This window comes from Eubalaena glacialis, chromosome 4 (genome assembly GCF_028564815.1).
Source record: "Eubalaena glacialis isolate mEubGla1 chromosome 4, mEubGla1.1.hap2.+ XY, whole genome shotgun sequence".
In the NCBI taxonomy this organism is placed as follows: Eukaryota; Metazoa; Chordata; class Mammalia; order Artiodactyla; family Balaenidae; genus Eubalaena; species Eubalaena glacialis.
In genome coordinates this window covers 169,675,371-169,700,298 of record NC_083719.1, presented here as the reverse complement: position 1 = coordinate 169,700,298, position 24,928 = coordinate 169,675,371, and the positions used below count along the sequence as shown (strand labels likewise).

The 24,928-nt window shown below is 52.5% G+C and overlaps 2 protein-coding genes and 1 long non-coding RNA gene across 3 annotated transcripts; 1 reads left to right on the top strand and 2 right to left on the bottom strand.

Moving 5' to 3' along the window:
• Nucleotides 1-4,942: 4,942 nt before the first annotated feature.
• Nucleotides 4,943-12,546, bottom strand: TRIM11 (tripartite motif containing 11). The gene is made up of 6 exons (XM_061190108.1): nt 11,896-12,546; nt 9,114-9,209; nt 8,541-8,771; nt 7,611-7,633; nt 7,424-7,524; nt 4,943-6,852 (listed from the first exon to the last, which is right to left on the bottom strand). Exons 1-6 carry the CDS (start codon nt 12,301-12,303, stop codon nt 6,305-6,307), a joined length of 1,407 nt encoding a protein of 468 aa, XP_061046091.1. The 5' UTR covers nt 12,304-12,546; the 3' UTR covers nt 4,943-6,304.
• Nucleotides 12,547-12,659: 113 nt separating this feature from the next.
• On the top strand, nt 12,660-13,513 carry LOC133091150 (uncharacterized). Its single transcript, XR_009700861.1, has 2 exons — nt 12,660-12,958; nt 13,274-13,513. It is a non-coding gene; the product is annotated as an uncharacterized LOC133091150 (long non-coding RNA).
• A 167-nt stretch (nt 13,514-13,680) lies between these two features.
• TRIM17 (tripartite motif containing 17) lies at nt 13,681-21,397 on the bottom strand. The gene is given in 8 exon segments (XM_061189017.1): nt 13,681-14,225; nt 14,554-14,654; nt 14,746-14,768; nt 16,151-16,381; nt 16,898-16,993; nt 18,193-18,755; nt 20,627-20,806; nt 21,388-21,397. Coding segments are annotated over 8 exon segments (1,749 nt in total).
• Between the last annotated feature and the right edge of the window lie 3,531 nt (nt 21,398-24,928).

Sequence of the window (24,928 nt, the reverse complement as noted above, 5' to 3'; positions counted from 1 at the left end):
GCTCCATGCCTCTTCCCACAAACCACGCCCTATGCATCTCTTCCATCTGGCTGTTCCTGAGTTACATCCTTTAACAATAAACTAATAATCTGCTAAGCAAAATGTTTCTCTGAGTTCTGTGAGCCACTCTAGTAAATTAATCAAATCCAAGGAGTAGGTCATGGGAACTTCTGATCTACAGCCCACTGGTGAGAAGCACGGGTGACAACCTGGACTTGCAATTGGCACCTGAAGTTGGGGGGCAGTCTTGTAGGATTGAACCCTTAACCTGTGAGGTCTGATGCTACTTCCAAGTAGATAGTGTAGGAATTAGTTAATTGCTTGGTGGTGTTGGAAAACACACACATCGTAGGGGGTCTAAAGGGAGGGATGATGAAGGGGCAAGAAGAAACTTGAGAATGGTAAATACCTTCAGTATCTTAATTGTGGTGACAGTTTCACAGGTATATATGTATGTTGTCAAAAAGTGCATTTCAAATGTGCAGTTTACTGTAGTCAGTCACACCTCAATAAAATGGTGACAACAGTAGTGAAAGCCCACATAACATATGAAAGGAGGTGAGTATGTGTACTGAGGCTCGGTGGAGGAGCCAGCTCACTGGAAGGGAGGAATAGAGAAAGCTTCAAATCAGACCTGGGATTCTCCAGCTTCTTGCTCTTGAGCTTGGGCAACTCAGGCAGTCTCCTTATGCCTCAGTTTCTCCATGCATAAAGCATGCATGAAAATGAAGACTCACATCTTCTGGGTCAGCTGTGAGCATGAGGCAGTCAGAGCAGGCAAGGTGCTGGTCATCAGGCCTCTGATAAATGTTTGAAACAATTAATAGTGGAGGGATGGTAATGGCAAACACAAGACTGCCATTGCCAGTTTTGTATATCATACTCACATGTTCAACCCACCTACTCTGCTCTCAGGTAAGAACTATCATGACTGCTGTGTCAGTCAGCTCAGGCTGCATAACAAATACCACAGACTGGGCAGTTTAAACAACAGACATTTATTCTCTCACAGTCCTGGAGACTAGAAGTCTAAGGTCAAGGTGTAGGCAGGGCTGGCTTTTCCTGAGGCCTCTCTCCTTGGCCTGTAGATGACCATCTTCTCTCTATGTCTTCGTATGGTCAACATTTTTGTGTCCTAATCTCCTCTTCTTATAAAGACATCAGTCGTATAAGATCAAGGTCCACCCCAATGACCTTATTTAAACTTAATCACCTCTTTAAAGACCCTGTCTCCAAATAGAGTCACACTCTGAGGTCCTGGGGGTTGGAACTCCGACATATGAATTTGAGGGGTCACAATTCAGTCAGTAACAACAGCCATGTTGTAGATGAGCAAACTCATGTCCAGACTTGTTGTAACTTGCAGGAGGCTTTACAGAAAGCAACCATCAGGCTGGAATTTGACTTTTGGGCAGATGCTGGTCAGGTGCTTGAGATGACCATGGCAGGGGCCATTCCTGGCCCCAGGTGGATAGCTTGGCATTCTCCCCCTCCTGGTAGTGTAGGGATTTGAGTCAAAAAGGGGAGAATGGCAGACCTCCCCCAATGGAAGGAGTCAGGGAGGGGGGTTGGGTGGGTAGGCAGAGGCCAAAAGAAGCAAGCCCAGCTGGGCACTCCCCGGCAGGTCAGGTGCCAGGATGAAGGGTCCCACTTAAGCACCCAGACACTTCTCCAGGTTTGCACCTCCTCCCTTTCACCCCTGGGAACCCAGTTACTTGCAACTGGCATGGGATCCCCCAAGTGGGTCCTGTTGATAAAAAGAAACAATTGCAGCCAGTGGAGAGGCAAGGGTTGTGGTACACTTCCTTGAATTCAGTAGCAACTGAGATATACAGCATCCATCACCACTCAGGCAGAATGTGGATGAAGACAGGGACAGACCTTTGTAAATATATACACCACTTCTTTATCCATTCATCCATCGACAGACACTTATGCGGTCTCCATGTCTTGGCTATTGTAAATAAGGCTGTTATGAACATGGGGATACAAATCTCTCTCCAACACAGTGTTTTCATTTCATTTCCTTAGGATATATTCTCAGAAGTGGAATTTCTGGATGACATGGCAGTTCTATTTTTAATATTTTGAAGAACCTCTATACTGGCTTCCATACTAGCTGCACTAATTTATAACCCCACCAACAGTACACATGGGTTCCCTTTTCTTCACACCCTCACCTAGCACTTGTTATCTCTTGTCTTTCTATGATAGTTATTCTAACAGGTGTGAGAGGATTCCTCATTGTGGTTTTGATTTGCATTTCTCTGATGATTAGCAATGCTGTATATCTTTTTATATACCCTCAGAACCACCAGCTGGGATGTAGCTCTCAGGACTTTCGGATACTGGGGTCACTGCTGCGGCAGGGCATGCGCGGCTGAAGACAGGGGTGCAGGGCGCAAAGTCTCACCCTGCAGGTCGCCGGCCAGGCTCCACTCTGGGAATGATTCCAATGTGCGCCAAGAGTGACGGGGTGCACAGTGCACATTGCTCGACCAGGAAGTTAATGAAAATCACTGAATTGGACATTTACAAACCAGTGAGGTTGGGGGTATGAAAATTAGTCAGTAAAGTTATTTAAAATCCCAGTTCTGTTCCAGAAGACTTAGCCCTCCTCTCCTGTTGTCTCAGGTGTGAAATGGGATGTTACCACACAGACTTGCTATTAGATGAGTTAATGTGGAGGAAACAAGTGAAAAAGGACCGTTTGTCTTTTAACCCAATCTTGTGGATACATTACATGCCCAGGAGATGGGGAAGCAAAAGAGACTGACAGAGACTGACCACGGACATAGCCCCAGGACTGCTGTTTTTAATTTTCAAACATTCTTTTGACCACACTTACTAATGCCTTAAGTATTGTAGTAGCCACTCCCTCCTCCTTCTGAGGTCTCCGTCATGCCATCCTGAGTAATTGCTTTTTAAGCACTGATCAACCCAGAAAGATTTTTATCTTCACAGCTTCTTTCCTGTCTCCCCGTTGGTCTGCTGGCTGAGTCACCTAGGGGGAGAGGTTCTGGGCATTTAAAAACTTGGTAGGCAATACTTATGGTTGTTTTGGAAGCCCCAGGAATGGCTGACCACATCCTGCACTGCCCTGGCTTACTTTACATCCATCCAGCTTTATTTTCCTCCGGAAAACTTATCAACTACCCAAGTAGGAGTTCACCAACTGATAGCGTATGAGCTCAGCTGCTGCTAGTGTAGGAGATCAACTGCTAGCATAAATCATCTGTTGCTAGCATAGGGGTCACCAGCTGCCAGCACTGCCTGCCAACGCAAGAGCTCCCCCAGTGCCAGTGTAGGAGATCATCTACTACCAGTGTAGGGGCTCACCCACTGTAGGATAGATATGTCATAGATTGTTACCCGACACTCACAAAGATATCAGGGCATGTGCAGGAGCTTGCATGTTCATTGTGGTCTCTCTGAACCTAGAACACTGGGTGGTACCCTGGGGATGCAGAAGTCAGCAGGAGTAACATTTGTAAAGCTGAAAATCAGTCTGTTTGCCAACAGGTATCACTGAAGCTCATTTTTTTTTCTCTCGACTGGCGGACGGTAGCAGCACGTCACCCCAAAACACCTCATTTGGCATATAGGTTATGTAACCAAGCAGGAACCTCCGAGGCTTTCCTGGCATAGACCCTTCCCCCATATCCTCTGATATCTGATGCACATTTCCTGAGTTGTTTTACAAATGCTAAAACCACCATCAAATGGAAGAAATTAACTACTTGATGATCATGAGCCCCCAGACCTACTGGAGCCTAAGGTTGATAATGTTAACCACCCTGTTACCTCACCATCAACCAATCAGAGAATTGTGCAGGAGCTGATCACATACCCTGAGATTCCCCCCTCCCTCACCTGGCCTTTAAAAATGCCTTGCTGAAACCCTTCAGGGGGAGTTCGGGGTTTTAGAGCCACGTGTCCTCCTTGTATTGGCGCCTTTACAATAAATGCTGCATTTTCCTTCACCACAACCGGTGTTAGTGGATTGGATTTACTACGCATGGTCGAGCAGACCCAAGTTTGGTTTGGTAACAATTATTTTGAGCCGGAGGTGGTTGAGAAGCAAATACAAGCTCCCTGCCTTTCCCCATCTATCTAAAAGCAGGACACACATTTACAGAGGTAGTCCTGTCCCCTCTCCACAGGAAAGATTTGGAGACAATTCTAATCTTATCAGTTTGGAGATGGCATGGGGCTGGGGTGGGGGGGGGGTGGTGGCGGTGGGGTAGGATCTACGTATAACAAACCTTACTAACTAGCATTAGGTACCATTAGTTTACCTGCTCGTTTTACGACCTTGGAAGCCTAAAACTGCTTTCCCTGTCATTTCTCCATAAACATTGTTCTTTGTTGAAGATGCCATCTAAGCCAGAGATCTAAGCTGCTGCTCTGTTACTCATTTTCCTGGGGTTTCTCCTATGCATACCTGAGGTATACGTGTCAGTAAACGTCTTTGTTTTTCTCTTGTTTAGCTTTATTACGGGGTCTCAGCCAAGAACTCAGAAGGGTTGAGGGAATATGATTTTTCCTCCCTTACATTTGTGTCCAGCTTTGTTCTAAAGCCACAGCCAGAGGCGTCTTGGTGTCCTCGGGGCAGTTGTGTGCTCATTTATTAAACCCACGAGGCTGTCCCACAGGCTACGTTTCCAGTGGCCATTGTGGAAGTCCCAAACCTTAAAGTCCAAATCTTGCTACAGGCAGCAACCAAATACTACGCTCAGATTCTCAACAGGAAGTGAAGCAGTGGGCCCCGTTCCTTGGGAAATCATATGAAAATAATTCCCCAGCCAAAGACATGGCCAGACCCCTGACTCAATTGAGAAAATACTTCCCGCTGTGTACATAATTTGAAGGATCTGTTGTTCAAGATATTCAAAAGTGGTGTATACATAGTAACAATAACAAAAAAGCCCAAGAATGGGAGAATGAGTAAATAATCAAGTCAATGAAAAAGTACTGGCTATTGAACACAGTGGAACATGGGAAATGTTTATCAGGTTATCTGAAAAAAAGGAAAAAAATGCCCACAGTACCTGCATGAAATGAACACACGTGTTGAGCCAAAGAACATGGAGACCATACCTGGGAGTTGCTGTGCTTGTGTGGGCAGCAGCTGCATCCCCGACTTTACCAGTGAGCATCTTGTTTCTGTATCCCCTCCCAGAGGGTGGGCCCTCTGGAGGATTTCCCCACCCCCCAACCTTAAAGATAAGGGGACTACAGACAACTGTTAGTTTATTTACTGTGAGAATGGTCCTTACAATTAATAAAAATCTAGGGGTGCAGAGACGCTGCATCACACCTTCTTGAGAAGGGTGAAGAAGCGTCAAAACTTAAAGCAAAAACGAACCCTGGACTTTGTAAGCCAGGGCTCTCTGTGGCCTCACCCCCTCCCCCAGGCAGGAGCGAGACTCTGGGTTCTGAGTTCAGGGACCACCCCACGGGCCACTGAAGAGGCATTTGAGAGGGCAACGCCAGCTTGCTGTTCTCAGTGCCGCTCAGATGGAAACAGTGAGGTGTCATTTCTGAGCCTCACACTCACCTCCAGGCCCTCAGACCTCCCAGAACTGAACCTCTGCACTGGGAACCAGGGAAGGAGCTTTTTCCAGAAGCCCTGAGTGGGCCACGTTCGGGGGGATTTGAGGGCATCTGTGTGTCCTAGTTAATCAACCACTTTATTCAGTGACTTGCTCCCAGTTCCCTCCCTGTGGCCTTTCCCACATCACCTGTCACCTGAGGACTCTGCTGCACCCCAGTTAATCTGAGGCAACTACATCCACACCCACCCCCCACCAGTTTGGACCAGAGCCCAAGACAGGCTGGTGGGCCTGGAGCCACCTCTTGGCCGGCAGTCTCACAAGACAGCAGCTTTCTCGAGGTGTGGCCCCAGGGTTTGGGGAGGTGCCCAGACTGCAGCCTGAGAGTTCTGCAGGCCCTGGTGTCTCACCCCAGACTGAGGCTGGGTGGGGCCGGCTGGTGAGGCTCCTGGAACCAGAGCTACCAGGGCCCTAGGCTCAGGGCTCTGCGAAGGACTGTGTGTGATGCACTGGTGAATGGGGTCTCAGCACCTGATGACCTTGGAGAGTCCCCTGAGGGAGGACAGCCCAGCCCGCACACACTCACACATGGCTTCCTGGGAGTGGCAGTGACAGAGTTCAGTTTGCTACACATATCCGAGTGGCATTACGAGTGTTTTCCATAGCTCAGAGGACAAGCACCCTCTTCTCAGGTTTTTCAAGTGTCTCGAAGACTCGGAAGGCAGGACAAGGGGCTGTGAGAGGCCTGCTCACTGGGGAGCCAGCATGTCCCCAGGCCCACCTTTCGGCCTGCAGATGGTCATAGGGGTTGGGCTGCTGGACAGAGGTGAGAAGAGGGCCCGCAGGGTCCCCGAGAAGGGCGTCTCAGGAAAGGTATACAAGAGCGACCCATCGTTGGCACTGTAGAAGGACAGATGTCCAGCCTCGTAGTCCAGAAAGATGCCCACGCGCCGGGGTGGGTCTCGGAGAGGGGCAAAAGCCCGCTCGGAGGAGTTGTAGTAGCTCCCCAGGAACACCAGGATCCAGAACCCGTTACCAGCAAACAGCTCGCCCTTCTCCTTGCGGTTGGCGTTCTCTCTGCAGACGCCCAGGGCCCAGCTGGCCCGCTCCCCGACCTCCACCTCCCAGTAGTGGCGGCCCGAGGTCAAGGGCTCCCGGCCCAGTACACAAGGCCCGGGGTCGAACCGCTCAGGGCTGTCGGGCAGGGCCTGCCGCAGGTCCCCCCGCCGCACGCTCCTCCTGTCCTCTGACAGTACCAGCTCAGGGTTGGCGGTGTCAGGATCCAGGGTCATGTCCCCTGCAGACAGAACAGTGGTCAACCCTCGAAGCTGTCTGCCCCAGACCCATACAACCTTGCAGTCTGTGACTGCCCATAAACTGACCACGCCCCTTCTCACTCGAAAAGATTCCCTAACCACTTCTAGTTGTATCTTGGAACATTCTAGAAAGCAGTCCACGCTTCCTTGTGATTCATGCCCCTTTAGAGCACAGAAGGAAACCCTGAGTGCTTTCCGTGTCCATTCTTTTAGTCCCCAGAGAGAAGTGTGTGTGTGTTCTAGGGCAGCTTTCATCCCAGACTGCACAAGCCTGGGGTCCAAACGGGTGCTCTGGCACCTGAATGACCCTAGGAGGGCGGTCCCACCTCTATTTTTCCTAAGTGCATCAGTGAAAAGCTTGGACCTGGCCTTCCCTTAGCTGCTATCTTCTGCCCAGTGGCCCTGATCCCTCCTAGTTTCTCATCCATGAACTGGGAGCCTGCGTGTTGTTCCTACCACAGACCCCAGCCCACCAGCAAAAGCTCAGGACTGGCACTTCCTCTGGACTGGAGACAGCGTGTGGGATCCCCCCGGCCTCTGCACAACACTCACCTCGGAACCTCCGCAAGGCCTCCACCAGCCCTGGGACCCTGCACACCGTCCTCATCTCCATGGGCACCACCTCAGGAGGCTGTAGCTTCACGTCCTGGACTCTGGAAGGGCAGTGGCGGTGTCACCCCTGCAGTGGGCCCACCTTGAACCCTGCCCACCTTCCCTGGGAAGAGTCCGAAGCGCCTACCTGCACAGGGTGTCCCTGATATCCTGTGGGAGAGACACACACTGCGTCAGCACCCATCCCCCAGGTGAAGGGCATGAAATGCAGCCAGGCCAGCTGAGACCACTCCCACACTGGGACATCTCAGCTGAGACCCCAAACTGCATTTCACATAAACCTGTGGTTCTTATCTCACTTCCTGGGCCAACCCATCCTCCTTCTAGAACCTCTGCTTCCTGCAGCTTCTCCAGCAACATTCACTCATCCTTGAGGGCTGCCCCCTCTCACCTCCTAGCTGCCTGCCTAGCCCTCCCACCACTTTACTGACCATAGCCCACTTCCACTGACTTCCCTCAACCCCCGCCACACACTTGTCTGGGATTCTTCCTGCTTCCCAGGCTTAAGATCACCTGATGGCTCAGCAAAGGCCAAAGAACTAAATTTTAGCCCCAGGATGGCAACTGGGAGCCTCTTACTGGTCCCTGAAAGTCCACTCAGCTCTGAGGCTCCAAGGAGGGTCACCTCCCACAGGAAGCCCCCTGGGCTGCACATGCAGTGTCCTTGCTCCCACCTGCGGGCACAAATTGCAGGGGCCAGGAGCTGAGCAGATTCTCAGGGGTAGCACTGGGCCCATGCGGGAATCCCTATGGGAGACCTGTTGGCTTTTTCTCTCAGCCCAGTGGGCCCAAACCTTCAGAGAGCTGGGTGGTGACCCACTGGCCCGTCCCCATTAGGGCTCCCAGATAAGCGTTCGTGCAGTTCAGCAGTGGTGTCCACTCCCTGTGTTTCACAGGAAGGAGACCAGCCGGTGAGGACCTGAGAGGTCCAGGCAAGCACCAGTCAGTCAGCCTGCTTGGCACAATGCTTCCTCCACTTTCCTGCTCTCCATTCCCATGCCTGGCCTTCCCTTGAGACCCCCCACATGCCCACCCCCAGGAATGGGTGCCAGCTCACCTGCAGCAGCCCCAGTGCTGGTAGCTGGCAGCGCCCCTCCAGCTCAGTGATGAGCTCGGCCAGCTGGGCGCTCTGCTGTCCGAGCCGGGCCGCACTCTCCCGCAAGGGGGGCAGCACCTCCAGCTCTTCCTCCTCCAGCCTCTGCAGCAGCCGCTGCTCCTCCTCCACAAGCAGGCGGCGCAGCCTCTCAAACTCCGTCAGCACGTTCTGCCGCTGGGTCTCCACCATCTTCTGTGGGGGTCAGGGAGGACAGCTGAGGGCCTAGGGCCTGGCGCCACCCTAACCCCCAATCCGGGGTCCCCCACAGCCATCCCTTCCTGACCCCAAACCCACCACTGGGGCCCTCATACCCATCCCTCCCTGATCCGCAAACCAATACTCCCAGGGCCCCCCATGCCTGGTCCTCCCTGACCCCCACTCCCAACCCCCAAACCCACCCTGAGGTGGGTTATACATGGGGTCTGGAGCAGGGGTGCTGCCCAGGAGCATGAGGCTGAATGTGAACAGTGGCGTCCTGCGGTGGGGGCCCTCATGCCCCCTGCCCCCACCCACATTGGGTGCCTGGCCACCTGCCTGCCACAAGGAGCAGGTCTCCTCCGCCTGGGCCTGGAACAGCAGTGCATCCTCCATTTGCTTCCGCAGATGCTCCAGGGATTTCTCCAGCTTGCCCTACAGGGAGGTGAGCCCAGAGTGACCCCGGCCAGGCCAGGCCTCCAGGCTGGGCCTTATACCTGCTCCCACCTGCCCAACCCCAGCTAAGCCTGAACTCGGCTGGCAGGGACTAGTCGTGGAAAACTGGGCCTGGGACATGACAGGTGGAGCAAACTCAAATTTGCCAGGAGATGCCCTCTAACCGGAGTGGCCCTCCCACCACTGCCCTAACCAGCTACCTCCCCTTGCCTGAATATCCTTTCTTCTGTTGTTCCCACCCCTCCTTAATCTCAGGGCAACCTTCCTACAACCCAACTTCCCACTGCATCACCACCTTCTTTCTTCCAACTGGAACGAGCCACAGGATGGGCACATTTGTATCCGGCTCCTTGGTCCTGATTTCAGGCCTATGCCTAACATTTACTTCAACTCACACTTCAACCCTGTTTACGACACACTTGGCACCTGGGAAAGCCAGGAGGCCCGAGATGCAGAAGGATCTGAAGGACCATCACAAGAGTGACAGCAGCGCTGGTGGGGATTCCACTATTCTCTCCATCCATGTTCTAGATGCACCAGGGCCCTGGGAGGTTGCGCTTTATAGAGCCAGCACTCCCAGGCTGTGCAAATACCAGCCACAGCCCACTGATGGCAGGTAAGAGCAGTTTGCTGGGGCATCTTCTCCAGCATTAAGACAAAGTAAGCACCAATACAGTGAAGGGTCATGTCATCCCAACACATGCCACTAAGGCATCAAGATTATTTAGAGCTGAGGTGACTGAGAAACAGCAGATGCAGGAAGAGCTCTCTGCTCTCCTCCCTTCTGCTGAAATGCAGGGCATAAGTTTTCCATGAGAAAGATTCCTACCCGGTACCAGGAAGAGAAACACTCATCACCCAGAGAGAAGTTGTTGACACTGAGATGAGTCTATCTAAACAAACCTTACTCAAATAACCCTGATGTTCCATTAGTTCCCCTCAATATACTTCCTTGTTCCTTTCCCACAATTTATTGGCCCTAGAAGCCCAAATCCCCTTTCTAGTTGCTTGTCTAGTTGCTTTTCCACAATTTATCATCCTTTGTTAAAATAGACTATAAGCCCGAGTCTAACCACTTGAGTTTTTCACTTTTCTGTGAAACCCTTGTGCCATGTACAATTTAAAAGACTATTAAAAATATATGTCCCTTCACCTGTTGATCTCTTTTGTCACTTTAATTGCCACCACTGCCCTAACCAGCTACTTCCTCTTGCCTGAATATCCTTTCTTCTGTTGTTCCCACCCTTCCCTAATCTCAGGGCAACCTTCCCACAACCCAACTTCCCACTGCATCACCACCTTCTTTCTTCCAACTGGAACGAGCCACAGGATGGGCACACTTGTATCCAGCCCAGATACATTTGTATCAGATCCTTCTGTATCCAGTTACAGAACATGACACAGTAGAGGAGAAGGCTTTTCCTCCCCTATGATAGACAGGATTAAGTGCTACCACATGAGACTTTATCAGGTCAGCTGGGAGAGCTGCTGGTCATTCTCTGCTCTTTTGGTCACTTTCCACACCCTGATTGGGGTACTCAGTGACAGAAGGGCAAATCTGCTAGACTGATGTAAGGAGGGTGTGTTCCTGTATGCATGTTATACCTCAAAGTGAGAAGAAAACCACAAGAATTGTGTCAGGACAAGCCCAGTGATGTGGATCAGGTATAGGTTTATTCTGTTGTCCCAGAGGCTTGCTCTATGATAGTGACAGAGTACTGATTCTAACGTTGACTAAAGCATGTACTTGATGCACCTCAGCAGAGAGACACTACTGGCCATAAAGCAAAATGCAAACCACAGTCAAAAAGTTTGAAAGATGCCACCCATGTACCTAATACCTTGGGTTTCATAAGCAAACCCACCTGCAGGAATGTAGTGGGCAGCTGGCCAGGTGAGCCAGGTAAGTGTTTGCCCTGAGGCTCTTAGCAGAGAGGGGAGTGCTGGTGTTCGTTTGGATTTTAAGGAAATGCATTTCCAGAACAGAGAAACAAGGCATCTCAGCCTGGGCTCAAAGCAGGGCTGAGCCCTGGCTTGTCAGCTGGCAGAGTATCCTACTGGGAAAGCCTGGTGGGCCCTGGCGTCCGCCTCCCAGGGCAATGGCTCTGTCCCCGCATTGATCCCTGCCTGGGGCTCTGCAGCGGCTTCCTGGCTGCCTTCCCATCTCTTCTCACCAGAACTTCAGCACTGGCGTCGGCCCCACGGCCCTGGCCTGCCCTGCCCTGCCCACAACCCTCTGAGGGCTCAGAGTCCTCATCCGTGCACGTCCACCTGGGACCAGCCACCTCTGAGGTTTCCTTCCCACTTTCTCCTCTCCCGGCTCCATCCTTGCCAACGGTCAGTCAAACCTGCCCAGTCCCCGCCCCAGACAGCCCTCCCACCGGTTCTGTGGGACCTAGACTTCAGAAAGCACGCCCCCTCCCCACGACCTGGTCCCCAGGCCAGCGCCTCACTGGTGGGCGGTGCCCCAGTCCCTCTAGGGTGCCGGTTTGGGACAGGCTGCACCCCCCTACACACCCCCGAGACCCGGACCAGGCTGGGACCCGAGCCCACAACCTGGGCCAGGCTGGGGCCCCCAATCCCCCAACCCCCCAGGCCCAAGCCACGCCCCCCCAACCCGCAGCGACCCCCTGCTAGGCCGTGCTCCGCCTGGACCTGCCCACACCTTGAGATCGTCGGCCGCGTCCTGCAGTGGACGCACTCGGTGCCCCCAGTGCTCCCCCGAGCGCTCGCAGGCCGCGCACAGCAGGCGCAGCTCGTCGCCGCAGAAGGCGGCCAGTGGCTCGCGGTGCGCGGCGCACACGCCCTGTGGGACGGGAGACGGAGGGTGCAGGCGCCTCGCCATCTCGGCCATCTTGGCGAGCGGTCGGTTGGGTCGCAGGTTCCTCTGCGGGGACAGCTCGCGGCACTCGGGGCACGCGTACGGGCCCTCGGGCTGGCCCCAGCAGCGCCGGATGCACTCGCGGCAGAAGTTGTGGCCGCAGTCGGTCATCACCGGATCCGTAAAGTAGTCGAGGCAGATGGCGCAGGTGGCCTCCTCTTGGAGGTTGGTGGACAGGTCCGGGGCGGCCATGGCACCGGTGGAACGGAGGAGGGCAGTGTGGTCCGCCGGGTCGGGCGGTGGCCGGCCGCTGCCGGGACTATGGGGAGGGCGCAAGGACGCGGGGTCTCCGGGGACGCGAGGTGCAGGGCACCGGGGGACTCGGGGAGCTTCGGAGCGCAGGGGCTCCGGGGTCCAAAGCTGCGCGACTCCTGTGATGCGGAATATACTGCTCCGGGACTGCAGACGCTCCGGGAACGTAGGGCCTAGGAATACCGTACGCGGGCAGGAAGAGGAGTCGAAGTGGCGGCGGAAGCAGGAAGCAGCTGGGTTTTTTTTTTTTTTCCCTTTGGAACAACCCACTTTAGCTCCGGATTGGCCGTGGCCTGTCACGCGGCCCGCGGGCCGCACAGAATTGGAGGCTGCTCACCCGGGGACCTTGCGTTGCCGCCGCCGCCTGCGCTGGTGCCTCTGGGCTGTTGCGGTGTTGCACCGCCTGGCCTCTCGGTCGGGCCTGGGGAAAGGTGGGGTGCAGGGGCCGGGGCCAGCGGGGTGCCCCGCACGGTCACTGGGCTCTCCGCGAAGCGCAGAGACCGCGAGGACAAGGGGAAGCTGAGGCTGTGTCGTGGGCCCCAAATCGTTCCCCGTGCGCTCCTGGGTGTCTTCGCGCGTCCCCGGGCTGGTAACGGTCAGAACTTATTGGGTGAGGGGCTTGGCCCGCAGGGACCTTGGCCTTGTTGGGGTACGAGTACATTGACCAGAATTCTAGGTTTCTGGCAACTGTTACCTGGCTGTTAATGCGTCTGCAACGGCGGGGCTCAGGGGGAGGTGGTGGGGTGGGCGGTGGAGAGGGAGTGAAACGAAAGGATCCTTTCTGATCCTCAGTCTTTGAATTTTGGCCCTGCAACTTCCCTGGGTAGAAGGGATGGAGGTGGGGAGCTCTGAGGCTTTTAGGATTTCAGCTTGAAAAATCTCTTCACTTTTTCATTTTCCCCCTGTGAAGGACCCAAATATGGAATTTGTGGAGGACAAAGAAGGTAGATACTTGAGGCCTTGGCTCTACATATAAAAACCTGAACCATGGAGGAGCAAATGAATGGCAACATCTCAAGTGGAGATTGAGGGACGTGGCTAAAGAACACTGCAGCACACTGTGCCTGGTACATATGTTTTTAGAAACTGAACCACTATGGAAGTTTTCTTCTCTATGAAGCATCTGTAAATATAGCCTCTTAATGTTTAACTGCTTTAATCATGATTATATTTCCGCTTTGTGAAACCACCCTGCACAGCCGATGGCTCTCAAATGCCTCATGCGAGATAAGCTGGGCAGGTGGGCCTTGCTGAGCTGGACCACATCACCTTCTGGAGAAACCAGGGCTGCCCAGGTTCCCCCTCCTTGCACCGCTATCACTTCACCCATAGGGTCACTGTAGAGATGACCATCTGGCCCAATTTGGGGGCCCCAAGGCAGAAGAAGGGTTGCAGGGGGCCAGAGAAGGCGGGCTGGGAGTAGGTATGCAGGTGGGACCCATTGTTCACATTGTAGAAGGACACCTCTCCGGCCTCGAAATCCAGGAAGATGCCCATGTGGCTGGGGGGCTCAGTCAGCGTGACGGGGGTCAGGGCAGATGTGGCAGGTACATACCTCTTTCCCTTGCATAGCTGCACCACCCAGAACCCATTTTCTGGGCACTTGGGGACCCTGCCCCTCCGGCTCATGTTGTCCCTGCACACGCCCAGGGCCCACAGTGCATCACCAGTGAGGTTCATGCCCACCTCCCAGTAGTGCCTCCCTGAGGAGAAGGTCTCTTGGCCCACTGCACAGGGGTAGGCTAGGAACCTGTCCTTGCCACGGGGTGTGCCATCCATCGGGGTGCTCAGGTAGCGCCTCTGGTGGCTCTCATATAAGAGGAGGTAGGGGTATGCCGTGGAGGGATTGGGCACCACATTCTCTGGAGACAGGCCCGGGGTGGAGGGGAGAGGGGAACCTTTCAGGGTCAGGGTGGGGAGGGTGAGGCCCTAGCAGGGGCCAAATAATCCCCCATTCATCCTAACCCCCACCCAGGCCCCCCTTTGGCTGAGTTCAGCTGTGAACCTGCAGTTGCTGCATGATCCCATACCCCAACTGTGGATATTGGTGGTGCCAAGGAGATGGGGCTGGGGAACCATTTGGGCATTGGGCAGTGTGGTTGAGACCCCCCCCCCATTGGTGGCCCTTGCCTTGAGTGGCTAGGAGCAGGGTGGGGCACTGCCAAGAGCACCTGGGCCCCCACTACTTACCTTGGAAACTCTTGAGCACCTCTATCTGCCCCGGCACCCTACAGACGGTCTTCAGCATGGTGGGCGTGGCCTCTGGGTACTGCACACTCAGGCTGTTCTTCCTCCAGTGGACACAGGTCTCACTGTCCCCTCTGGCCCCACTCGCAGTCCTCCCTGCACCCATCACCTCCTGCACCGCAGGTGGCTACGTACCTGCCCAGGAGGTCCTTCACATCCTTCAAAAGGCACGGAAGGAGGAAGAGAGATTGGCAAGGTCTCATTAGAGATCTGTGGAGTTCCTGAACACCCTGTGTCGACATTTGGCCAGTAGGGCTAGAAGGGCTTTATGATGTTTTCCCATGGCCCTGTTTGCAGTTTCCAGAGTGTAACCCTGTCTTTTGGCTGTACACAGTAAGGTATCTGACTTACCCAAGCCTCCTGCTACCCATCACAATGAATGAGGACACAGGGAAGCTGTCCTGCTCATGATGGACCATGGAGGCATGGGAGACCAAATGGTGTTTTCACCCTGTGGGCCTTGGGCCTTGAGTGGGTCAGGAGTCAGTTTAGTGGGTTGTAAACAGCTTGCTCTTTGATAGAAGACAAAAGTATTCCCCCAAAGGCAGAGCGAGTATATAGTCTTGTCTACACCAGGACACTTATTGGGGACAAAACCCACAGGATGCCAGGATAACAGGCATAAAACTGGATTGACCCAGGCACACTGGGAGATATAGATACCCTGCATGTGGCATTTGCTTCACTTGTGTAAACACATTCCTGTGAATGTGTGTATAATGGCTCACAGTGTGAAATGTATTTTTTTGCTATGGATTCCATCACTGCACACTTGATGAGCCAGTTACCCAGTTTTTGGCCAACATAATTGCCCCTTCCAGGGCCTCGGTGTGCAGGCCTATCCCTGGCAGGCCAGCTGCACCTTCTCCCCACTTCCATAGCTGGCAGGTGTGATCATGTGACTTGCTCTTGCCTGAGAAGTCACGGGTGCCTGTCTGGGCCAGCGTGTCTGTGCCCTGCATCACTGTGGACAACAGCTGCCCTCAGGCCACATCCCTAGGCTATGAAGGGAATGAACACAGGTCTCTAGGATTGGAGCCTGTCATAGACTGAATTGGCCCCTCCCCAAATTCATCTGTTGTGGAGCCCTAACCCCCAGTACCTCAGCATGTGACTGTATTTGGAGATAGGGTCTTAAAGATGTGATTAAGATAATATCGGGTCATTAAGGTGGGCTGTAATCCAATCTGATGATGTCCTTATAAGAAGAAGCTATCAGGGCACAGACACAGATGGATGACCATGTGAGGACACAGGGAGAAGATGGCTGTCTATAAGCCAAGCAGAGAAGCCTCAGGAGAAACCAGCTCTGCCCACTTGAGCTCAGACTTCCAGCCTCCAGGAACGTGAACAATAAATGTCTGTTGTTTAAACCACCCGGTCTGTTGTATTTGTTATGCAGCCTGAGCTGACTGAGACAGAGCCTTTCCCGTTGGCCTGAATCTGTTGCCACAGGTCAGCCCACCCTAACCACACCTGAGCCAGAGCTCATCCCCCCACCCCCCACCCCCAGCCAGGTGAACAGTTGTGCCCACCTCACCTGCAGCATCTGGAGCAGTGTGCACTCATTCCTGTCCTCCAGCTGCAGTAGCAGCATCTTCAAGGAGTGACTCTGCTGGTCCAGTGAGGCCATGCTCTTCTGCAGCTTTGCCACTGTCTCCTCCTCCTCCTCCTTCAGGGCCTGGAGGAGGCGCTGCTTCTCCTCCATCAGGAGGAGGCCCATCTTCTCAAACTCAACCACGATGCGCTCCCTCCGCTCCTTCACCTTCTCCTGTGGTGGTAGTGGTGGGGGTCCTAGGTGAGGTACTGCTCAGGGCCCCACCACCCCAAGTGCCTGCTTTCAGACCCCACCCACCAACCAAACCCACCAGCTTGGAAGCGCTGCTCTGGGGACAATGGCACATCTGAATCCCAGTGACCCACAGAAAACCAGCAAACCTGGCAGGGATAGAAGCCAGGGGCCACACAGAGGCCCCCTGCACTGTCACTGTAGCATAATTTTACTCTGAGCCCCAAATGGCAACTTCCAAGCATCCGCGTGCCCTTGCTCCCTGCATCTCTGAAATGGCCAGTCTGTGCTGAGGGCACTGTTCTCAGTCCTGGTTTGGCAGGAATTCTGTGACCTGGGAAATCATTGCCTTTCTGGGGTCCCATGTTCACATCCACACTGGACAGTGATTCCCACCTCAAGGGGTTCCACAGGTTCAGGAGACCCTGTGGGTGCTCTGGGGCCTGGCTGGGCCTTCCCCACCCCGCTCAGCTGCTGACCGTGGTCCCCAGCACCTACCTGCCATTCAGCCAAGGTCTGTTCCTCCTTGGCTTGCAACTTCCCGGTCTTCATCATTTCCTCTCGCAGGTATCCCATGTTCTCCTCCAACTTCAACTGTGGGGCACCCAAACCATGGGATTTGGGGTCAGTGGGCCCTCTGCATGCCCCACATCTAGATGGTGCCCTCTGAAGATGCATCCACCCCAAAGACCATCCTAATGGGGTGCAGGGGATGGAAATATGCCACCCCAAAATCTGCCCCTTTGGCATGAGGACTGTTTTGAGCAGGAGGCAACTGAGAATCAACAGATGCAGAAAGATGCCTTCCAGGGGCTCCCATTACCTGAGCAAAAGCACCTTGCTGGGGATGTTTTATGCCCATGAAGAAGATGGAAGCTTGGTGTTAAGATGGACCTGCACTAATAACCCTTATCTTCCTTTGGTTTCCCCCTATATATTTACTTTCTGCTATGCTCTGAACGTTTGTGTCCCTCCCCGCCAAATTCATATATTGAAGCCTTAACCCACAATGTGATGGTAGAGGTGGGGCCTTTGGGAGGTGATGAGGTCATGAGGGTGGAGCCCACATGAATGAGATTAGTGCCATTATAAAAGTGACCCCAGAGAGCTCCCTCGCCCCTTCTTCCATGTGAGGACACAGTGAGAAGTTGGCCATGTATGAACCAGGAAGGGGCTCTCACCTGACTGTGCTGGTGCCCTGATCTTGGACTTCCAGCCTTCAACTGTGAGCAATAAATTTCTGCTTATAAGCCACCCAGTCTGTGGTGTTCTGTTACAGCAGCCCAAGCAGACTGAGACACGTTCCCCATATTCTGCCACCCTTGGGAGGCTGAAACCTTTGCCTTTGTCTTGTTGCTTTTCTCCAAATGTATTATTCTTTGTTAAGATTCTAGATAAGCCTATCTTAACTGACAGTTCTAACTGACCCTTTTTTACTGTCGCTGCAGTTTCTCCCAAGTGACTCGCATCACACGCATGTGTTAGTAAACGGTTTGCCTTTCTCTTTGATTTGTCTTTGCTCAATCTAATTTATGGGCTCCCAGCCAAAGAGCCTCAGGTAGATGGAGGAGAAAGGCTCCCCTCCCCTTGCCTAACAGAGGGTTGCCTGGCCTCCCCACACGGATGGCTGCACAAGGACCAGGGAATGTGGACAGGCCCAGGTGGGGACTTTGTCAGTCTGGACTCCTGCATAATCAGAGGTGACACCACGATGGCCTGGCCACCAGCCTGTTTTGTCGTGGGAGTGTGGGGACACTTGGGCCTCCCTGCCCTGGCCCCCAGCCCAGGCCCACCTTGTATTCCTGCACAGCCTCCTCAATAGGGACCACCCTGTGGGGCCGGTGTTCCTAGGACTCCCTGCAGATGACGCAGATGGGACTCTGGTCATCCTCACAAAAGAGTTTGAGCAGCTCCTGGTGCACCTGGCACAGGTCCCTGCTCTGTAGGCTGGGGTGCTGCCGCGCCATCTCGGCCACCTTGGTCAGCAGACGGTTGGGCCACAGGTTCATCTGGGGGGATAGCTTGCGGCACTCGGGGCAGGGAAAGGAGCCCTTACACTTTCTCCTCCTTTTCTGGCCTTTGGCCTTCTCCCAGGTCAGCCAGATGCACTCTCGGCAGAAATTGTGACCGCAGGTGGTCATCACGGGGTCTGTGAAGTAGTCGAGACAGATGGAGCAAGTGGCCTCCTCCTGCAATTTTCTGGCGAGTTCCACAGCATCTATGGCTCCTGGGGAAGGAACGGAGTGTCCTGCCACATCCTCTGTCTGGAGCTCTGTCTGGGCTCTCCATAGTACTCTCTCAGCATCCTTTTGCAGATGGAGTCTGAACACGGGGTTGTTAGGGTACCCTGACTTATCTTCAATAAGAGGCACAAATGCCTCCCTGGAAGCTGACAAAGACCCTCTCCTTCACCAAACCCCAGTCAGCTTCCCCTGAGCTGTAGGCCTGTCTTTAGCCGGCCCCACCCAGTTTTAGCGAGAATTTCACAGTACTCCCACCGTAATATCTGATCTAGTTCCTCATTCCCACCTTTAATGAATACATGTCCTTGACCCTCCTTGAGTAAGAATCCTGTTAGGCCAGTTTAGCAAGAAGCCCCCTCCTCATGGTGCCTCTTAGTGATTTTCCATCACTGAACCCCATCACCCTGCTCCTTGGCTACAGATCCCCAGCTGTCTTGGCTTCAATCAGAGATGACCCCCCATCTCCCTCTGCAATTGCAATAGTCTTAAATAACGTCTTGCGTACCGTTTTAACAAGCATCATGTTTCTCTTTAACAGAACACCCGCAGAACAAAGGATAAAGGGAGTTTAAGAGGAACAACACTCTCTCTTCCATTAGGGAGCAGGGTTGACGAAGGTTCTCTCTTTAACCAAACTCTAGCTCAGCCTCCCTGAACTTTCCAATCAGGCCTTGGGCTTCCATGTTTGTCTCTGCATTGTTTGAGTTTAGCAAGAATCCCACTAGGTGGGTTTAACCAGACACACCCCCCCACCCCCGCTACTAAGATGTGTCCTCTTAGTAATTTCCCATAACTTACCCCCACCCTACTCCTTGACTATACATCCCCACTGGCCCATGCTATATTCAGAACTGAGCTTCACATGGGGTTCTATATAGAATCCCAGGTTCTATGCTGATTTCTTTCTTCCTATTTCAATAGTCCTGAATAAAATCTGTTTTTACCCCTCTAAATACCATCCAGCTCTGGTTTTCCTTGACAAGGCGCTGTGCAGAAAAGACAAAGGAGGGCTACTGCATGCACACATGCACACAAACACACATACATGCACACAAACACATACTGCACACAAACACACGTACACATGTATGCACACATGTTCACACACGGGCACACATACACAAAAGCACATGCAGAGGCATCTACACATATGTGCACACTTGAACACACAAACACACATACACACACACTCTGGGGTTGGAATACACATGACCTTATCCAGTGGAGATCCAAATCTTCCCCTGTGCACTTCACTGGGTAGTTGTTAGGGCTGAGTTAGAGACTGGATTTGAAAACATCATTTCTGAATTACAAGCACCATCTAGGTTCCCTTTTGTACAATCTGAAACGATGGCGGCTGGATTCCGCAGATTCGCGAGTCCCTGACATTGGTTCACTTTGTCTGGAGCTGTCTCTGTGAAGAGCCTTTGGGGTCAGTCTCTTCCACTGCTCTCAGCTGCCCTTAGGCCCAACTACTGCCCACCCAACAGAAGCTGGGTGAGAGTAGGGCAGTCTGGTGGGCTGGGGCTCCAGCTCCGGCTCAGGTTTTGGGGGAAGCTATCCAAGGGCTCTGGGTCAGTGACGGTGGACGGGCCTCCTTTGACCCCAGAATGTTCCTCTGTAAATGTAGGTCTAAAATAGTTGGCTCCTCCCAAGTTACAACCACCTTCAAAGCTGGGATGGCCAGTCTACTAAGGGCAGGGGGTGCACGGGGTCCCAACCTGAGCCTCAGCGCCCACAGGGTGACCACCTGCCTGCTCCCTCAAGGGGCTGGTACTCACAGGGGAAAGGGGTGCACGCTGCACCTCGCCTGGAGCCCCCAGCCACGCCTGCAAACGCGGCCCAGGAAAGCCTGCGTTTGCGCGATGGAGACCATGTGGGCGGGGATGCAAGGGCGCCAGGGCTGTGGGGCTTTGTGGCGTCAGCAGGAGCCGGGGGTCGAGGGGCGGGGCCTGTTATCAGGGTGTGGGGCGGGGAGGTTTACCTTGGCGAGAGGTTGTCAGCAGCCTGGGGATGGAGGCAGGATCCTCCTGATGCGCAAGGAGCCGGCACAGAGGTGGGGGTGGGGAGGGAGAGGGAGCAGGGCAGGGGGTTTGGTAGCCAAGAGGGGAGAGGAAGAGGTAGGTGGGGATGGGAGCCTTGTCCGTGGTGGGGGCGAAGACCACTGGGGAGGCAGGGGGCGGATCCCGTGTTGGCAGGGACGTGAGGATGGAAGAGGCAGCAGGGGTCAGGCACCCCTTTGGGGAAGATGAAGTGGGTCGCTGGTCCGTAGGAGGCCCCAGGTCTCCCGCAGCTCCCGCAGCTCCGCTCTCCCCGCTCAGGCGTGGCTGGCTGAGGTGTGTTTCTTGTTTCTTTCACATCTCTAGGATGGAGTTTGGTGGTTCAAGGTTCTGCCCTGTGTGTGCCAGGGCAGTGAATGGGGGTGGGGGCCAGGCAGCTTGTTGAATGAGGGAATACTGGTTGCTAATTCGAATTCCCTGGAAGTTCCTGAACCTCCTCTGCATGTAAGGTGATTCTGGGCTGACGATTTCTTTCCATTTAGAAAATAGAATCACAGAATTTTTAAAACATTTCTTTCTCTGTCCTTTTCAAATGTGTGTAAATCTTTCTGCAGGCTAAATAAGCCTCTTGGCCCATCTCACATATCAGGAATGATTCAAGGACCCAGGAGCATGTCTGAAATGTAATCATTTCCCAGAGGCCTGGGAGGAGATGGGCCTAACTTGCCATCTGACTTCAAATCACCTTTGATCATAATTGTAGGAGAAAATTAGCAACATTACTGTGAAGACATGAAAGTAATAGGTTGTATCCACTTAGCCATAGAAAAGGATGAGGTTCCCTTCCAGCTCTGAAGTCCCTTTAGCTATTGCTTGTGATCAGCATCATGTTCTGCTTGAATGCTCATTCAATAAGAAAAAACATTTTTTTTCCTCTTCTCTCTTTATGGAGAGGTTTTCTGGGTTGGGAACAGATTTTGTTGTGCATTATATTTCCCCAACATTAATGTGCAGCAAAAGTAGAGAACTAACGGTGATCAGATTCAGACTCACGTCTTTGCCGAGAATATCGTGTACAGGTGTGGGTGTGGTTGCAGGTACTGCAGAAGCAAAGTTTTGAAGAACTGGAAAGACTGTTAAACCTGCAACAGGGCTGGAGACCCTTGGGTCACTGTTGAGAATTTGAGGCAGGGAGAGTGTGGACTATGGCCCAGCATCATCTGTGCAGCTTGTTGGAGGCCCAGCGGGGAGGCTGCTGGTCCCTTATGAGCTTCTACTACTGGCTGCGACAACATGCCACTTGCTCAGAAGGACACATGGACCCAAATGGTCCAGGTTACAGCACAGAGCATGCATCCTCCCAGAGGCAGCTTCTTCCCCACAACACCCCCTATTCTCTTTCCAACGTGGAAGTCAATGGAAACAACCCAAATGAGAGCGAGCAGAGGGTGTTTATTCACAGCTCTCTGCAGCAAGGGAGACGGCCACCATCCCTTGGCAACAATTCAGAGACAATCAGTGGGGTGCGGGAACTTCCTTGTGGAAAAAGAGAAGGTTTCATCTGTGCCCTGTTGGAGGTTGTGGGTCTGGGGAACTGGAGCAGCTGACTAGAAGTGGACTGTCCTGGACTGTCGCTAGAGATAGCAGCCAGATGTCCCACGAGTCTGACTGGCAGCAGGCTGGCTTCCTGGGCTGGTTAATGTAGAGGGTATTTTGGTTTTCTGGACAGGTTTACTATAGACTGAATGTGTGCCCCTAAAATTCATATGTTGAAACCTAGCCCCTGGGAGGTGGGGCTTTTGGGAGGTTGATTAGGTCAGGAGGGCGGAGCCCTCATCAATGGGATTAGTGCCTTTATAAGAGAGACCCCAGAGAGCTCCTTTGCCCCTTCTATCAGGTAAGGATGCAGCAAGAAGATGGTTGTCTGTAAACCAGGAAGCAGGCCCTCACCAGACACCAAATCTGTTGGTGCCTTGATCTTGGATTCCATCTTCCAGAACTGTGAGAAATAAAGGTCTGTGGCTTATTAGACACCCTGTCATGGTATTTTGTTACAGCAGTCAGAGCAGATTAAGACAAGACTGCTGCACGTTGTGGGTCAGAGTTCTGTTTTTATATATGATCTGACCAATGTTTGTATGTTCAGTCTCCAACAGGTATGAAGCTGCTGTTAGATCAGGGCTTGTCTGACTGGGGGAGAGCCCATCTTCTCAGCCCAGTGGTTTCCAGAGGAACATTTTGAGACCACACGTGGGGCAGTGGTTTCCTGCCCACCCCGAAGCTGTCCTTGGTTGTCCCCTCACCCTTCCTGTGTGGAGAGCTCGGCCTGCCAGGAGAGCTAGCTGCAGAGAATCAGCTCAGGCTGTGGTGCCTGGAGACAGTAGAGGAAGGCCATGGATCCGAGCAGAAGTTGGATGGAAAACCAGTGGGTAAGACTAAGGAGTACTTGTGTAAGGGAACCATTAACTGAAACCACCTGCCCTGGCCAGGCAGCATAATAACTGCTTGCATGGGTTATCTCACAACAGAAGGTCCCCAAAAGGAACACGGAACTAATAAGCTACTGCCAGCCAGAAGGATTCGGGAGAGGACAGACGAAGGGAGGAGATACCAGCCCATAACATGTCCTGCCAACCTCCCAGAAATCATGTTGGAATCCATCTTGGCTGAGAGATGTGTGCACCACCAGGAAGGACCCTGAGTCAGACCAAATATGGCCACAAGCAAGATGATTGGCCAGAGACAACCCGGAAAGCTAACTCCATTACCATAAAACTTGAGCCTGCAAGCCTCGTGGCAGAGCAGTTCTCTTATGTTCTCTTACCATGATGCCCCTTCCCAATAAAGTCTCTTGCTTTGTCAGCACGTGCATCTCCTTGGACAATTCATTTCTGAGTGTTAGACAAGAGCCCACTCTTGGGCCCTGGAAGGGGTCCCTCTTCCTGCAACACTTGGGTGCCTGAGCCTGTGGCCTTCGGAGCCTCACGTCACTTCATGCCTGATGACATGGACTTACAATTTCATTTCTAGCTCTTTTTTCTACTTAATTACTTTTGTAAAGTTTGAATCATTTTATTTTGGGTTTTTGTTTCCATCCATATTTGCCACTTTTAGCCAGAGGGACAGAAACCAAAAATTTTAAATCAAACAGTCTTTTTTTTTTTTTTTTTTGAAATATACAAAACTAAGTATAAAAGGAAATATAAACTTTCAAATGATGATTTTGATGTGTTTGTAGCATTTATTCTTCTGAGGTGTAGGGAAGGAAAATTGTTTCCTCTACCATCTTAGGAGCGTGTGAACTAAACTGATAAAAGACAGAATAATAAGAAAAGCATACACATTTTATTTGATGTTAATTGTTTTAAAATTTATGTGCATGGCGGCTTCACAGACAAGAACTGAACCCCGCCACCAAAAAAAAAAAAAATACCAGACTCAAGGGCTTATATTGTAGACTGAAAAAAATCACAATGTGAGAGTTGTGAGTTAAGTTTTATTTGGGGCAAACTGAAGACTATAGCCTGGGAGACAGTGTCTCAGATAGATCTGAGGAACTGCTCCAAAGAAGTGGGGGTACGGGGAGTCAGTATATATGTGATTTTGGTGAAGGGGGATACATGCAATAAAGCACATATTTTGGCGGAAGGTTGATGCTAGTCACAAGGAGCAGATGTCTCTGTTAATGATTTTAGTGCTTTTCTACATATAAGATGCAAGAATTTGGGCTCATAATCTTCTCCTGAAAATATCTAACTGTCCAAAGGTCTGTTCTGCCAGTTTTTCCCAGAGCACAAAGTGCCTCATTCCTGATCTCCACCCTGAACTCCTCTCGGGGTGTGTTGAAGGTCAGCGACTGCATTGGCAAGTGACAATCTTTGTAGAGGCAAATGGCAAGTGCCAATTTTTAGTTGGCAAGATCAATTTTAACAAAGGAGATAAATTGTGGAGAAGTAACAAGAAAAAAGAAGGAAGCTTGAGCTTCTTGGTGTGGTGTGGTGGGAAGGTAAATATATGGGGAAAGTAATGATAGGTAGGGGTTATTTAGCAAGTTTTGCTTCTGCAGACTCACCTCGGTGTTGAGGTGAGATCACCCTCTTTGGTGATCTCCTTTTTCTGGTACAGGGGTGGGGGAACACCTATGCGGGGGGATTTATGCCCTGCTTTTAGGCAGATAGAGGGAGAGCAGAGAGCTCATTCTGTGTCTGTTTTATCTCAGTTGACTTCAGCTCAAAATAATCCTATGGCAAAGAAGCATTGTGGTGTAAGCTCTGACAGTTACCCTT